The sequence below is a fragment of the Limanda limanda genome, chromosome 9 (genome assembly GCF_963576545.1).
Source record: "Limanda limanda chromosome 9, fLimLim1.1, whole genome shotgun sequence".
NCBI lineage: Eukaryota > Metazoa > Chordata > Actinopteri > Pleuronectiformes > Pleuronectidae > Limanda > Limanda limanda.
The window spans coordinates 10,085,970-10,103,510 of NC_083644.1; the positions used below are offsets into that span (position 1 = coordinate 10,085,970).

Genomic DNA, 17,541 nt, shown 5'->3' on the forward strand with positions numbered 1-17,541 from the left:
ATTGTGTTGTCACAGTTTGAGAGCCAGCACGGCTCCGGCTGAGGGGGGGGTGGAGGGAGTGGGGGGGGCAGAGGCGTGGACAGCTCACTCACATCATTGGTTGACAAACAGCGATCAGATGCAAATTCCTAACCTCTGAATCAGCAGGGGCCGCCCCCCCCCACCCGGACCCCACCACCACCTCCTCCTCCTCTTCCTCCTCCTCCTCCTCCTCCTCCTCCACCACATGCAAGAGGAGCAGAAGCAGCCAATGGGGGCAGAGATGAGGCTTTATTTGCATCGTTTATTTGGAGTTAATTCACTTAAAAAGCCAGGCTGGTGGCAGCTCTCTCTGTCAAACTGTAACAGGGACCTGGGATCGAGTAGAGTCAGTGTTTTGTCATAGTGCAGAAAACGTCTTTAACGTGCCAGTCTGTGGTAAAGAGTGAATATAGAACTAATGGTGTTGCTTCTACCTGGTTTATCTGGAATACATATTTCATTGTCAATGTAGTGCAGTCTAGTCAAAGTCAACTTTATTGTCAATTCTGCAATATACACGACATAGACTCGGTTGAAATGAAGTTTCTCAGTAATCCCAAGGGTTAACGTATAAGTAGACAGATAGATAGATAGATAGATAGATAGATAGATAGATAGATAGATAGATAGATAGATAGATAGATAGATAGATAGATAGATAGATAGATAGATAGATAGATAGATAGATAGATAGATAGATAGATAGATAGATAGATAGATAGATAGATAGATAGATAGATAGATAGATGGATACTTTATCAATCCTGAGGGAAATTTAGAACGTCCAGTAGCTTATACAGTTAACACTTAAACACCACACTGAAATACATACATAAATCACATACAGAGAATATATATACAGATACAGGAATGGAATGCAATGATGTGATTGTGTCAGTGTCCGGTAGGGAAGTGTTCTTGTGCTGCTGGAGTGGAAAGTACAATAAAAAAAAAAATATATATATATAAAACAACAAAAATATATACATATATAAATATATAAGAATATGTAGTGGTAAAGTCCGTGCATGGGGTAAAGCCAGTAAAGGGATGGACAGTGGGTTGGAATATAGTAATGAGATGAGAGGAAAAGAGTAGAGAGTAGAGAAGAGAGTAGAACAGAACATATAAGTACGCAACCTACTAAATACTCAAAACACAGTACATAGTACAAAGGCACACGGTGGATAGGATGAGTAGTGAAAACTGGAATAGTGCAACAATGGATTGAGAGTGGAAAAATACTTCATGGAAAGTAAAGTAATGTACATCCACATGATGTAGTAAATAGCAGTTAAGATAGCAGCAGCTTTAGTATGATGTGTCAATGGTGTCAAGTGAAGATAGAAAACTTTGTGTTCATTCTCGCTGGAGATTCTGAAATAGAGAATTTGTAGTAAATGTTTTACATAAAATATCAGCTATTTCAGAGTCTGTTAAGCATTCAACACAGCAATCTTCAGACCAAAGTTCACAACTTTTCAAAAATAATTGGTCTGTAATTCCGCTCAGTACAAAGGTTTACAGCAATGAAATGAACATTGTTCTTTTACTTTGAAGATAACTATTCTGAAAGAAACTAAGGAGGATTGTAGCTCTTCAGTTTCACTTTCTCAACTGGCTGCAGAAAATTCACATCCAGAGTTTCACGGGAATATTATTCCAAGGAATTTATTAGTCCCGCTATCCGTGTAATGTTTTCTGGAGTCGAAATATGTGGTGTAGAGAGTAATTTAGTGTTCACACGGTTATTAAGGGGTTAATAAAGAAACTTACGTACATAATTAGAGCTATAACAATGTTGTTGATTTATCATTTATGATAATCGAGCAAATTATTGTTTACTAAAACAAAACAAGTTCCTTCGGGGCTTTTCTACATTTTTGGGACAATACGGAACAAATCATTAAAAGAAACAAAATATGCTGATCTTCTGGATTTCTCTTTTATTAATGTTTTGTCTGTTGACCAGACTATGACTTTTTACCATGAGGTTTGCATTATAAAGAACATATAATTTGTGTTTTCATGTCCTGTCAGTGTTGATTTTCAGTGACAGTCCCTTGGTGGAGAGTCACTGTACAGTAGGGGGGGGGGGGTTGGTGAATTAATAGTGTTTGGTGTGAAAACTGCATAAAATAAACTGAAAAACAACTCATCTTATTTGATTTACTGACTCATGCTAGTATGTCTAATTTAGTTATGTCAAAATAATGACTTAAGTGGCAAGTGGCCTTTATCACTATGAGCTTCACAACACTCTGGTGGTTTATTTTAGGGGAAACTCACTAAAACTGACTTAGACCAATTTTTTACTCAGAGTTAACAGGCGCCCTGAAAACTAAAAGAAGAAGTAAGATAGAGAGAAGTAGATTTTTTATTAATATAACAACAAAGATCAGCTCACAGATGTAAAACTGTTGGTGTTGTTTGAATTTGACACAGAATCTAAGACAGACCAGTTTTTCACATCTTTATGAAGCCGTCTGCTCTTGCTGTTCTATCAAAGTTTAATCATCAACAAATAGCATCTACCATGATCAGTCATTAAAGCTGGATTAGCACCAAGGCCACCATACACTCAGAGACCCCCCAAAACTCCAGATATGTCCTCGACTTTATTTGGGTCTACAGATCTTTACATTTTTTTAAGAGATACAAAATCTACAATTAGTAATGTCCTTCATCTAATGTCCCTTCTCTTGCAGAGGGATCCTGGGACAAAATCTGGTTTTGAGTTTGTTGCATATTGTGTTTCCTTGAATTGTTCCTTTGTGTCTGTGTGTCGAGATTCACCCACAAAAAATCATGGGGCAAGTTTGAATTAAATCATAGTGTAATGCTACAGAACCGTTTTAATTATCAATACATCTCAAAAGTATTTTCATCATAGACAAAATGGAAAAGTGGCAAATATAAACACCAAAGGGAGAAAAATGTTTCCATCGATTTTTGTGCGAGTTGGTTTTTTTCTTTTAACAATGTTTTTACAATCAATCACTGACTTGCTGCTATTTCATTTTCTGTCAATCAACTAATTGATTATTCATCTCATCATTTCAGATCTAAAGTGCTTCTTGGTCTCTGGGTGCCGGGGATATAAAGAAACCATCATATACCGTGAGAATCAACAGATAAACAACAAGGAAGTATAATTCTACACAAACAAAAACTGTATAATTTATCAAGGTAAATAAAGGACTAGTACAATCACACATAGACCAAACCCTGCGGTTAAAACTGTATATTTTAAGAGAGGAAAAGAAAAACATTTGCTCAGCCAGTTACATAAACTTCTCTCTGCCCTCATTCCATTATTGACACCCTCCAACAGTCACCTGCCACGTTACATGTTCCTCATTTACAGTGAGTGCTGAGTGGCTACAGCTGTTTACTAAAATAAAGAGCTGGAAGATATTTAAAAGAGTAAACGATCCTCCCTCTGCCTCATCATGTGTAACAGGATCCCAGAGAGAAGCGCCTTCATGGCCCTGACGCAGTGACAGATGAGAATAAATTCAAACAGGTCTCTGTGGGGAGAGAAAACTATAATTTCACACGTGATACCAAAATAATTAAAGAGGGCCGATGTGCTTGAGCTGGAGCGAGTCTCCTGCTGCAGGGTGTGGTCCCACAAAGGACATGATGCATCAAAAAACAAGACAAGAACTGTCTACGATACCAGGACAACGTGCAAAACAGAGACATTTCAACTTGAGAAATAATCCAACAGACTTTTTCAGATTATTATCAATACATATAACCTGACATTCAGTCAAAACATTTCAAAACTGACCAGAACAAGTCTCCAGTAGCATATCAATAGTGTGATTTAAAATGTCTGCATATTTAACACAAACATATTATATTTACGGATATATATTCTAGTGAAAAGTTAACTTCATATTTACATTTTTAAACATTCATTAATTTGTATTGTATATGTAGCATATGTTTGATAAAATATGTTTTTGAGTAATCAGACTTGTCTCTGATACATGACGTCATGATCATTTTTGAATAAATGCAGGTATATGTTCCAGTATAGATTTCAATAAGGAGACAAATTCCTGTGAATACAAGAAAGACCTGAGGTCCCATTCAGTTAAACATCAATCAGCAGCCTTTGTCAGACCGTTGTGAGATTCATGTGAACTATAGTTGATCTTATTACTGCCACTTCTCTTTTTTCTATGCGGTTTCTGTTTGTTTTATAATAACGGTAATTTTTTGGGTTCTCCCCCACATTTTGTAATTACGATGATATGGCCACTATTGAGGTCCGATGACTAACAATCAAATAGCTGATTTTCGTTCTTCTTAAACAGGTTAAGCTTCTCATCAAACAGATGACACATCACACATTATCTTTACCTCTATCACCTGAAAAAAAACATCTTTTAAAGCTGCCTCTTTGAAAAACTGATAAAACAAACTACACATTCAAATAGTTGATACACGTTTTTATAACATGATCACATTGGCTCTGTGATAAATTCTGAAACTTGTGGGAACTCTTGACCTGCATTTCTTGGCAGTAGTGCGCCATCTACTGGTAAGAGGTGACACAAAACTTGTTTAGAAACAGGAAAATTAGGTGCTGACATTTAGTGTTTATAACAACAAATAATACAGTTATAATTTTTTCGATTAGGGATTTGTTCCTGAATCTAATATTTCGTGTGATTTCTGTCTGTTTCTTTCTTTGTTTTTACATGTTTTAGAATTTTTCAAAAATTGTATACTGTACACAGGACATAGTGTGTATAAAAGTATACATTCTCTATTCCAAAACATCTGCTAAAATCTGCAGTGTCCAACTGTTTTAGGACCTTTTTAAATGTAAACCTATATTTGTGACTTTGTGATTTACATCCTCGGTAGGAAACAGTGGATGTGAGGCTGAGCCTTAATGAGCATTTGACCCTTTTCACTGGATTTTGTGATATTTAGAAAGATACATTATCTTTTTAATCTTATACTTTAAAGGGGTTTCTAGCCTTTACACCTCAGTCATCTCACTTGAGGATGACCAACAGGAAAATACATTTACAACATGTTAATATAGTATAAAAGTCCAGTAATATAAAACATATAATACTAAATACTGGAGGGAGCCAGTCTTACTTTAATATTAAATGTACTTTTATATAACATGTGTGCACTTCAATGCAGGACTTGTATGACTGTTATATTTATGTAGCGAGGTATTAGTACTTTATGTCAAGTAGTAGATCTGTGAACTTCTCCCTGATATCTATACATATGTATGAAGTTAAGTCAGACAGCTGAAGAACATATTTACAGACATGGTTTCCAGTATATGAAGTAAAAAGTACACAGTGAAATGAGAGAGAAGAAGATCTTGAATCCTTTAATAGAAGCAGTGAAACCTATAAATAGGGATGCACACATCAGTATATACACACGGAAGTTACAGTTGAGTGTAGAAAGCTTTTGTTTTTTTTATGTTGGCACAAGTCAATTACGTGAGTTCATTATTTATAGCAGTACTACGTCTACAAGTATTTAAAAAGTTGGCAGCACCCCGGGGTTCTGGGGTGAACACGATCTAGATAAGTTCATTTTGACGATTTTACAGTACACAGAAAAATGACACTACATGACATTCAGAGTGAGACATTCAAAGCCTGAGAAGTTGAGAACAAACACACAAACTTTGGTTGTTGACAAAATGCACCAATAAGTCAAGTTTTTTTACACTGCCGGCAGCAGCATGAAAAGTAATCTGGGATCATTATTATTTAAATAACCCGGATACCTCTTTCCTACATCCAGTCAAGTATAAATGTATAAATATCTATATACACAGATGGAAACATGTGTACTTAAGGCAGAAGTGCTTCTCTGGTGTCGTAACTGTTCAGACAGAATTGACTCGTATAGGAGATTCAAAACTCTGCAGGTCTTTGCCATCAAAACATCTTAAATCTAGTTATTTCAGTCGAATTCATATCATTGGAACATACCTACTAAAGTAGGTACACACAGTTTAAGCTCAAACTCCATTATCAGCTCATATAAGAGGGAAGTTGTGTGATTAGGTGTACACTGAGTTAATGTTGTGCGTGTTGTAAAAATCCATCAGTGAATCTAAAAGTATAGTTTCTTATCTTCACTAATTTCATCTTAACTAGGGAAAAAACTAAAAGAAATTTTGTTTTATGTTACAGTTATTATGCATGCTGTGCTTGGCTGTTTCAATATTGACCCTTTGGTTGAAAGAAAAGTGAGCATACCCCTCAGATGGTAACCGTAAAACATAGCGGTGTGGACCATGGGAGACAAAGCTATCAGAGAAAGATAAATAGAAAAGAAAAAAAATCCCCCAAAAGCACATCCCGAAGAAATCGTACACAGAGAGCAAACAGAGATGATTATGAAAACGAATCAGTTTAAATACCAAGTTATGAGAGTCTGTTATTTTACACTCTTGATGACAGACATTTATATACCTACGATGATGAGTGACGACTCTGTGCATAAAGAGAAGATAAATATTCATGCTTCATACTTCACTACTTACACAAATCCGACAGGCTAATCCAGTGATGCCACAGAGCACTTCCTCCTTGAGCACCTTTACACAGGGTCAGACATCACTGGCCCTGCAGCGTCCAACAGCCATGGAAATGGGTTCTGAGTAAACCTTCAATTAATTTGTTTTTAAGTCGTTATTTGCTATTAAGAAATTGTTCACAATTGCAATAAATATTAAATATGAGCTCACAAGACAGTTCTAACCAATGGAACCTATCGAAACAGTAACGTTTACCTTGTGTGCAGTTGCTATTTATATTCACATAACATGATATGTTCTATGAACTTAGCTTAAATTGATGGAAAATTAAGTAATTGACACTCTTCTTGTGAAGGCAGGGCTTTGACGAGAGTCCCACTTTGTCTCAAGTTGTATCAGACTGATATGAGGATCAACACGGTGAATCGTAGCACCGTGCCATGTAAACAGAAATAACTGTAACTGAGAGAAGAGGCTCACTTACGCTCTGAAAACGTGACCCTGTAGTTTTATTCTTTGCCAGAGTCACAGACTTTTTCCTTTCTGTCTCATCTTTGTTTTGGTATTTATGCACGCAGGCATGTTTTCCTACATTTTGTTTGCCTTCTTGTGTTTTGTGAGACCAGTAGTTCATTTGTTCTTAAAGAAAATAAATTCATGGTGCAATGAATTACACCAGAAAACAAAACTTTTACTATCAGGATCATAGACTGTATATAAATATGGACGACATGGCTGCTCACCACCTTATCAACAACCGCCTCACCCATGTTAGCAGATGGGACAGACCAGACTAAAAAGTAAACGTCAAATACATTTTGTTAAAGATGTTTGGTTTTTAGTTCGTTCTTATCACATTATATTTAAAAGTTGTTTTAATGAGTGAACCTCATGATTGACAGTTGAGACTGATTGGTGATTGGTCGAATCCACGGGACCTCGCTGCTTCAGATCACTAATGCACCGACTTAAATGACTTCCAATACTTTTTTCTTCATTTCTGGATTGTTCGAGAATGTGGAGAAGCAGCGTCCATGTTTATACACAGTCTATGGATATAGTCCTAGGATATATTTATAAATATATGCAGGTGTCAATGAAATATGGATCGGTTTGTCAATCAAATTAATTGAAAGAAATTACCAGAGCATCCAGAAGGAAGCAGGTATCGTTCAGCTCTGTTTGTGGACTTTACACATTGTGCATCTCATCTACCTCTCCCGCCTGCAGCGGAGCCATGCAGGGGAGCTCGGGCGCGGCCCTGGCCTCAGCTCATCTGCTCCAGGTAGGCCGACAGCAGAAGTGCGGGAGGAAGAAACTCGTCTTGTTTGTTCACCACTTCAGTCTGACGCGACCCGTTGTCGTCGGTGCCTGAGGATCCGACAAACAGCAAACAGACTTTACTCTCGTTCAGGTGACTCAAAACACAAACAGGCTGAAACCGAAGAGTTAATGTAAACACAAGATAAATTAGCAAGTTAAAAGTCTGTTGTGTACAAACGTTAATGTGCTACATTGTGTCAATAACACTTTTATTGCCAGTTAACTGATGTTTTCTGCCAGTAGCTTCATCAATGCATAAATACCTGTAAACTGTTATTTACAATCTATGTCAATGAACAAAAGAAGCAGAAACATACTAAATAATTGCTGCCTGATGTTCAGACAGGATTCTCTGTCGTATTGTAATAAACATGTGTGTTGGTTTGTGTTTCCACTCACTTGCAGAGACGAGGTCCATGTACTGGCAGACAGCGTGAAGCAGCAGCCTCTCAAAGCTAATTCACAAACACAAACAGAGAGATTACTTTCCTCTCCTCAGTGTCCTCGTCCGTTTGTTCACCACACAGATCCATAAATAAACCATATGTTTGCCTGTTTTCTCTCACGTCCTGTTTTTGTTTGGTGCCATAAAGGTTTTGTGTAATGTAATATGACTCCAGGTGGGGAGACTGTGTTTCGTTGAGGAGCTGAGGAGGAGAGTAAAATGTGTTCAAAGCATCCAAGAGCTTTGGAAGTGGAGTCGAGCTGTTTCAGGCTCTGGTGAGATGTGAAATATGATCCAGGAAGCTCAATCAAACATTTATGAGTTTGAGAGGTTTTCAGAACAAACCCCTCCACGGTAGTTTATAAGACTCGGAGGCAGGATTTTATCTCTCGTGATCGTGGGCTGGTAAATGCATCAGCAGGAAACAGGGTGAACATATATCACGGAAGACAAATCTTAGCATTTACATATATTTATAAATATATGAAGGAATTCTACCTGCTGGCGAGCTTGGTTGTGTAAACTGAGCTAGCTTGAGTGTTGAAGAAGCTCAGGAGATTTTCCTCAAGTACTTCAAGAATTCCCTGTGAAGAGGAATAAATAACACAGTGGGTGTCAAGAGGGAAGAGACGTTCAAGGTTCCATCTACACAACAATCATATTACGATTATTTTTATACTTGATAATCTTCGGATTAATCTGCTGGTTATTATCTCCAATCTGAAATTATGAAAGATACTAATTTGCGAACACATCTTAAAATGTTTTGTTTGGTCTAATAAACAAACAAGAGGATAACGTCTCTTCATCATGAACTGATGGCAAAAATGCTGACAAGAGATCGGATCACAACTCAGATTAAGTGTGAGGCTGCTGTACACGACACAGACTCAATGAGAAGAAGACATTACTCACCAGTGGGATCTGTTTCCGCTTCAGAGTGGCTCGCAGCCTGCGGTCGATCCTCTGGAAGTTGTCCTGAGCAGTGAAGGCAGGATTCACTGTGGAGAGATGAGTGATGGTCAAACAAAGGGTCTGTCCTTTCAACAACCGACTGACAGCCACAACACAATCTGAGACACTCACCATTCCTCTGGTCTTTGAGGAGCGGGTTGGGGTTTTTCTTCTTGGCTTCCTCCTGCTCGAGGAGAGACAGCAGCTTCTCCTGCTCTTCACCGGAGCAATTCATGAAGTCGCTCCATGGCTGGAAGAACAAGACAGGAAGTCAAACTACTCAGTACAGAATCAGGTCTCACAACAGAGCAGTGCTGGATAAGAGTGAAAGAACTAATCTTTTCTACTGGTATTTTTTACATCAGAATTGAGTTTACATTGGGACGTAAAGCCTCCAAGAAACAGTCAGTGACAAAATTTTAAACCTTTTACATGTTACCGTATACACTCCCTAAATATTGCCTAGTTTACCTGTAAGATGAGCAGGTGGGGACTATTTTACCTCTACGTAGTTTTTGTTGGTGCAGGCCTCGGTGAAGATGGAGGGGATGGCCGGGTTACTGCAAACCTCCAGATCATCTGTGGAGCAATCCTCCTTCTCGAGAAGATTTGCAAGAAAGCGTGCTGGTTTCCAGAGAATGGGAGAAGAGGCAAATAGAGATTGATGATGTCTATGACTTCACTGACAGATTTACATATTCAAAGTGTTAATTTAGCAGATAACAGAGAACTCAATGTAAGTGGTCTTTTCACACATTTTTTTGCAGGTGAAAATAATTCTACTAATGGTATGTGAGACTGAACGGATCTTCTGACATAGTTCTTCCTGCAGCATCTTCTAATCGGATCATATGAAATGAGAGCTCACTGTTCTCCAGGCGGCGGAGGCTCTTCCTCCCTTTGGCTCGAGGAGTGAGGTCCGAGTTGCGGATGGCTTGGTTGATAAAAAAATTCTTCTTTTTGTTGGGAGACACTCTCTTGGCTGGAGAGTTTGGCAGGGAGGAGCATTTACGCTCCTCTATCAGGCTGAGGAGACAGAGAACAGGATGTCAATTTAGACAATTTAATCACACAATTATATCCTGAAGGGATGTAGCTGTAGCTCAATACCTTCCTCACATTGTTTTAAGTCAGTGATTTTTTATTTCTATTTCCAGAAATCATTCAACTCTATGTCACAGGTGCATAGGGTGATTTGAGTGAGAATTAAAATACTGTAGCTGAGACTATTAGGAGATTATTATCCACACCTTGTTGGGAATAGGTTCAGCATATTGTGAAGTCATGGGACCCCCTTGATTCTATGTCAAGTAGCCAAGAGGGACAAGTAGAACTTATCTTTAACTGACAGGCAACCACTGTAAGGACTGGTGCTGCTTGTTCTCGACCTTATCAGCATTCAAGCAGCAGAGCGCTTAATCAATACAAACATATTTATAACTGTTTGGTTTAGATAGGATGACATTATTAATCTAGACTTCTGCATGTAAAAAAGCAGTCATTAGTTTCTGTGTGTTGGTCTGAAAGAAATGGATGTTTATCTGCTGTATCACTAAGATGCTAATAAGCAGATTTCTGAGTCAAAAAGAAAAAAAAACATATCGTTCCTGCCTACAAGGCCCCTTATGAAACCACATCTCAATCCACTAAAGATGAATGTTTGGATCTGCATCAAATTGCAAACACCCATAGATGCCAGTCCCCTGGGAGAGGCGGTGGACTAGTGGCAGAAACTTGGACTTGGACTTCTGGCAGAAAAAGGTCTCTGGTTCGATGCTGGTTCGACTCCACGGTTCGACTCCACGGAGTTTCAACAAAACCTGGATAGAATAACAACATAAAGACGAACCTGGATCTGTCCAAAAGACTATTCTCCCTACCCTGTCAAGTGCCCCTGAGCAAGGCACCTTACTCCCCCAACATCTGCTCCCCGGGCGCTGTACATGGCTGCCCACTGCTCACACCAGATGGGATAAATGCAGAGGACTAATTGCATGAGTATGTTTGTGCATGTGTGTGGGATAAATAAAGTGTATCTTCTTCTTATCTTCGTCTTCTTCCCTGAATATGCCTGATGCTTATTACCAAGGTGGAAGAATTATTCTCAGAGAAATCAAGAAAAATGTAAGAGAAAGCTCCAGAAGTAGGGATCAACGTTGTCTTCTCTTTCTCTCTCTGAATCACATCCGTCCATCAAGTCTCCTGGATGTCCGTCCTGTTATTCGTGCGTAACCCTGAAATCTCAACCTCTGTGGCTGAGGTGAACCTGTCTCCCTGCACTGTGTACCCTGTACAACACTCCGCTCCATATACACTTACTTCACATCATATGTGATATGTGTTCATATAAACCATATTGATATTATATATCATTTTATACAATAATATTGTCTTTTGCACACTCTGTCTACATATTCTTACACTCATAGTATATTATATTACCTATTGTATAGTCAAATACTTATATTCATACCTCTACTATATATCATATATTATATCATACTCTCTGTATATTCTTTATATACATAAGTCTATATACACATATTTATACATGTGTACAAGTTATAATTATTATTATTATATTACTATTACTATTATTATTATATATACTGTTGCTGCCATTATTACTATATACTGCTATTATATTGGTATAACTACTATACTATATATACTGTACTATTTTTATATACTGTCTAACAATAACATTACCATCATATCATCAGCACTATTACCATCATCTTGCCACTGCACCTTATCTACCTATTTTATTTTATTTTATTTTATCTTGTGCTTCTGTTTTTTATTCTTTCTACCTCAATATTTTTTATTTTATTCTATTGTATTGTATTTTATTGTATTCAAATATACCGGCTGCTATGACAACTTAATTTCCCTTCGGGGATGAATAAAGTAATCTATCTATCTATCTATCTATCTATGTCACCAGTGGACTCTGAGGTATGTGAATGGATCAGAGCAGCTTCCTGCAGCAGCTCCACATGTAGGTCAGTGTCCTGTGTGAGGACATGTCTCATGATCTTCAACTGAAGGGACATGTTCAGGCTGCAGGTTATAAACACCACTGCAGTGTCCAATAACCTCTGTCTGGATTATTCACGTTTCCCCACAATAATAATAACAAAACCCATAGTTCCAGTCTGACATGTTCTATCACAGACAGAGTCTATGTTTTAAACCCATAGTAGATATGAATGTAACATGTTGTGGGAATCGCCCGGGATACAGGATTTTTTTTGCAGAAACACACATTTCCCTGGAATCAATGCAAACAACAACACACCCAGCTGGTTAGCTACACACCAGCTGCAATGCTAACACAGGGACGAGGGATTTCAACACGACTTGAACCTTCAATCTGAATACTAGCAACAAACCGAACTAGCAAATATGAGTTTATGGATTTGTTTTTATTGGATATTCACCAGGCTGGGTTAGAGCTGCTGCAGCCGCCCACAGCCCCTGACTTTACAGCTCCCGAGCTATTTAAAGCCAGGCTAATGCTAACTAGCGTGCTAACGTGTTATGACCCGTCATGGAGACTCACATGTAGTCCTGGTCTTCGTTGCTGTTTGACAGAACCACCATTGTTCCGGTGGGGGGAGGCACACCGACCGGGCAGGTCACCTTGTGCACTAGCGGGAGGTAAACAGAGAGAAATACAGATTTAAACAGGCACTGAGTTTAGCAGCTAGCAGCACACAGGCTCCTCCCACCGCGGACAAAGACAGGAGGAAGAGGCAGAGTCATCACTCCGCCTCCACAGAGAGTTTAAACATCTGTCACAGAGCTCCTCATTTTATAACCTTTACTTTCAAAAGCTCAACTGGATGCATCACTTTGTCTCGTCTTCCTGGGGATAACGGTGCATATTTACAAATGATGGAAGTTTACAGTTATTAAACTGAGCATAATTCCACCTATCCTTAAAAAGGGAATAAGTGCATATGTCCTGTAAAGCCTATATGATTGTTTGATAGACCTATAGATTGACTTACGGTTATTGCATGCAAATATACAGGTGACAAGTCTTAAACCTCAGATCATCAGCTTTGTTTTTTGGGACATACACTCTCTCACTCTGTTAGTTTACTACAATTCAAACTCTTTCCACTTTAAAATAGGAAAATTACACTTCACTCTAATTCTCTGCAGCATTCATGAGATATCCTTCACCTGAAATCTTTTAATCTGAATCAAAGTGATGGACTGAGAGAGGGATACAAATGTCACACTATTTGATTTGAGTCTACAGGTGCCATTTCTGCATCTTCTTCCTGTGCTTTGTTTCTCATGGGAATGAGCAGGTAATCCAATCCTTAATGTTAATGTAACTGCTAAAGTTTGGCAGGCTGTCGTGTTGGCAGGACTTCAACCACCATTGCACAATATCTAACGAGATGTAAATTTAAAAACAAAAATGAACCATAACCATTTCAAATTAAATATATTTAAAAAAAAATTAAATTAAATAAAAAAATTAAATTAAATTAAATTAGATTCAATTGAAAAACTGCGCGCATATCCTGCGCAGAAGCACATTGCGCACATCCTGCGCAGAAGCCCATTGCGCAGGAATTGCGTGGGCAGTTTAAAAAATTTTTTTTATTAAGTTAATTTAATTTAATTTTTCCTTTTTTTATATTTAATTAATTTAAATTTACATAGTGTAATATATTTTGCAATTAATAGGTGATTGAAATCCTGCCAATTTTAAGAGTTCAGTATATTGCCGGCATGAAGATAAGAAAGATTGGGGACCGAACCCGCGACCTTCTTGTTGAGAAAGGCCGCTCTAACGACTAGGCCACACCGCTTTCTGACACGAGTGAGGAACTAAGCAAAATAACAAGATGGACAAATTATCGTGTGTGTGTGTCCGTGTCATTCTATCCCGGCTGCTTTTTATACACACTTCAGAAAAAATATTTTCTACTTTACTACCTTGCTTAAAAGATACTTTTATATTTTGGGATTTTAGATACTGGATGATTTAACATGCTTTAAAAAACTATTGTTAGAGAATAACCCAGTAGTTTCCAAACTTGTCTTCTGACTCCTTACAAGAATCACAGTCTGCTGCTGCTTGTTTCCATGTGATGTCCTGAGGCTGCCCCCTGCTGGCTGCTGGGTTCCTCTGCTGCTCTTGCTTGGTTTGTGCAGCTTGTGATTAACTAAAGCTGTCCATAAAAGAAAATCGTTATTATCCTTCAAGGGCAATTTGATGTACAACCAGCAACCAGCGCACAACAAAAATAAACCAATATATACAATGTAAATAAAACACAATATAAAAACCCTATAGACTAACTACTGGACCAATAACCACAAAACTTGGTAGAAGGAAGCTGCATGGATCAGAGATGAAACTATACGGCTCTGTTGAGCTCTACTGCACACACACACACCGGGTTTGTAGTGTGAAGCTAATGAGAGGAAGTTTTATAAAGATGTGATTGAAAACGTCAGACCAAGTGAATCCTAGTGAAAACATCACTTGAATTATTTTATATTCAGGTTCTACCAACATGTCCCTTTCACCTAAATATTACACACTGGACCTTTAGGCATTGATGTCAAATCAAAAATAACAATCTTCTTTTTTCCACCCGTGCATCAGTGACTGGAGTTTGTGTTCATGTTACCATAACAGCCAGTTTAATAGGCTGCAGCATCTGATTGTTCTGAGACTTCTCTCACTGCTGCTGGACTGAAAAGGAGCTGAGACGTTTCTGCCACTAAAACTAAATCCTGTGGAGTCTGAACAGTATTTTTGGAATCATTTCAAGAGCCTTTTTTTGAGGGAGATGATTGGAAGACATCAGAGAAGATTACCTGATGTGGTTTTATCCAGATTCTGTGATGGGGAAAGAAAGGAAAACAGTGGGACTGGAAAAGTACGAAGCAGACACGCCTCTGATCATCGTGGGTGAAGTGAAGATATACCCTCCCAGGATGAGAGAGGTGAAGTCAAAGGAGAGGATTAAGAAAGTTACCACAGCAAAGAAGGGCACGGCTAAATGTGAGACATCGGGAAATGTAATGAAGCTTTGTGTCAATTTAATGCATGTTTTAGCTGCAGCCAGAGAGGAGGAGGAGGAGGAGGACGAAGAGGAGGAGGAGGAGGAGAAAGAGGAAGCAACCAGCTGCACAAGGACAGAGGAACCAACAACCACAGACACAAAATATCCATCTCTCAGCAAATTAAAGCAACAAGTATTCACCACAAGTGATTCTTACGCAGGATTGACCAATGAAGGCAAACAATCACTCAATCCTTTGTTTGTGCTGCCGCCTATAACGGAACTTGCACCAGCTCCTGAGTGTTGTGACCATCACGTGACCAAAAGGTTCCCAACACCTCTACCTCCCATCGGTTCATCTGAGAAAACAACAACCACCACCTCTCCACGAGGATGCACAAGTGAAGGCTGTGGAGGTGACACAACAGCTACAGGACAAGGGTCAGACAGCAGGCCCTGGACAGATAATGTCCTGTTCTCCAAAAGTGTGAGTGAAACCACACAAATGTATATTCAAAATCAGTTGAAACCTGAACTTCACAGGCAAAAGTGTCAACATTTCCGTTAGAGTGAGATTTATATGAATCTCTGTTTGCAGCCTGGAGAATCTGCATCAACACGAGTTCAGAGGAAATGTTGAAGTCAAAGTTTTGCACAATAGACATTTCTAAAGCCAGAAGTTACGGCCACTTCCTGACAAAATTGTTTAGTCACTGAAAGGGTCATATTATACAACAACATAGTAAAATACAAATTAAAAGTCTTTTAATTTGAGTATTTAAAGAGATTTTGAAATTTAAAAAATATTTGTATCAAGCAAACAGACGTGTTGAGATCCACACCGAGCCAGAGGTTGCAGAGGTGTCAAATAAAAAATTGAAATTAAAAAATACCACTAACATCTCATCATTATAAAGTATTACTTTAACTTAAAAACTTATTTGTTTATGCTTTTTAAAGTTTTTAAAAATATTGAGTTGCTAATGATAATTTAAGACAAGTAACAGTAACAATAAAGAGGTTAGAGAAATCTCAAACAATAGTTGAGTTTGGTCCGATAATCTGCAGACGTGAATCTTCCACCTCTGAGCAAAAAAAGTGTCGGAATGATTTGACTTTTTTCCCCAGAGATCTGCTGAGTTCTGTCTTCCTGACATCTCCCTGTCCAGTCTGGACGCTCTGCTGCAGACTGTCACGCAGAAGCTGGCGAGGAAGAGGAGAGGATTAGGTGATGAAGAAGGACCGTTGAGACGAGTCCAGTCTGATCACCTCCTCATGACTGTTAGTGAACAACGTTTGAGAGAGAAGACGGTCGGGCAGCAGATCAACGAAGGGTAAAACGCAGCCTACACTGTGGTGTACGAAAGGGACCATTTGGATGTCGTCTTTATAAACAAGTACTAAGGAATTATAATTACTTTTAAGACATCTTCCTTTGCTATTGTCCTTAAGAGACACTAATGCTACATGATGGTCTCAAACTGGCCCCATCCAATGTTTAAAAGCTGCTTTCACAGTAAATGCTAAGCAGGAGACGTAAAAATAAAGATACATTTTTCTCTTTATAAACAGTGGATCGGCAACAGAGACACCTGTGGTCGGACCCAGTGTGAACAGACAGAGGCGGCTCCCTCCTCAACCCACACTCATCCTCACCATGACGAAGAAAAACTTCCAGACTTACACATGATGCAGTGAACTGGACTCACAACACAGTGCTTTAAAAAAACAATACAGGAAACAATATAGGTTTTATTTTCCTTCAAGACAAAACTTTCACAGCACAAGCATACCTGTTGTTTCGCTACACTAATATATAATCATTATATAATGTACATCTTACAGTATATAATCCTAAACTACAATTCAAGTAGAACTGTTCAAGCTTCATATGATTAAAGTACATTTGGTTGTAAAGACTTCCATTCCAAAATGTGACAAACTCCATTAAAATTTTGCATAATTTCAGCCTTTTTCAATACATTTTAACTTCATGTAACAGTTTGAATTTTGGAATGAAACCCTTCATATACGTAATGTTTGTCTCATGCCTATACTGAAAGAAATAAATATGTAACAGTGCATCACAGTGCAATAACAACTTGCTTTGGACATTCAGTTGTCTTTCATGATAGAAAATAAATAAAAATAAAGATTAAATTAAAATAAACAAAATAAAAATGTTAATCAAAGGCATTGTTGTTGTTGTTTCGGGT

General features: G+C 38.3%; 1 protein-coding gene across 1 annotated transcript; it reads right to left on the reverse strand.

Moving 5' to 3' along the window:
* Positions 1-5,369: 5,369 nt before the first annotated feature.
* On the reverse strand, positions 5,370-13,010 carry r3hdm4 (R3H domain containing 4). Its single transcript, XM_061077660.1, has 8 exons — positions 12,850-13,010; positions 10,153-10,310; positions 9,787-9,908; positions 9,417-9,534; positions 9,246-9,331; positions 8,829-8,914; positions 8,285-8,340; positions 5,370-7,933 (listed from the first exon to the last, which is right to left on the reverse strand). Exons 1-8 carry the CDS (start codon positions 12,888-12,890, stop codon positions 7,830-7,832), a joined length of 771 nt encoding a protein of 256 aa, XP_060933643.1. The 5' UTR covers positions 12,891-13,010; the 3' UTR covers positions 5,370-7,829.
* Between the last annotated feature and the right edge of the window lie 4,531 nt (positions 13,011-17,541).

Bases quoted from the DNA above. Each gene is read 5' to 3' on its own strand.
- r3hdm4 (XM_061077660.1), bottom strand. From the start codon at position 12,890: ATGGTGGTTCTGTCAAACAGCAACGAAGACCAGGACTACAT. The intron at 9,909-10,152 runs GTGAGCTCTCAT...TCTGGAAACCAG, and splicing joins CCTCCGCCGCCTGGAGAACA to CACGCTTTCTTGCAAATCTT. The intron at 8,915-9,245 runs GTGAGTAATGTC...TCCTCTTCACAG, and splicing joins AGCGGAAACAGATCCCACTG to GGAATTCTTGAAGTACTTGA.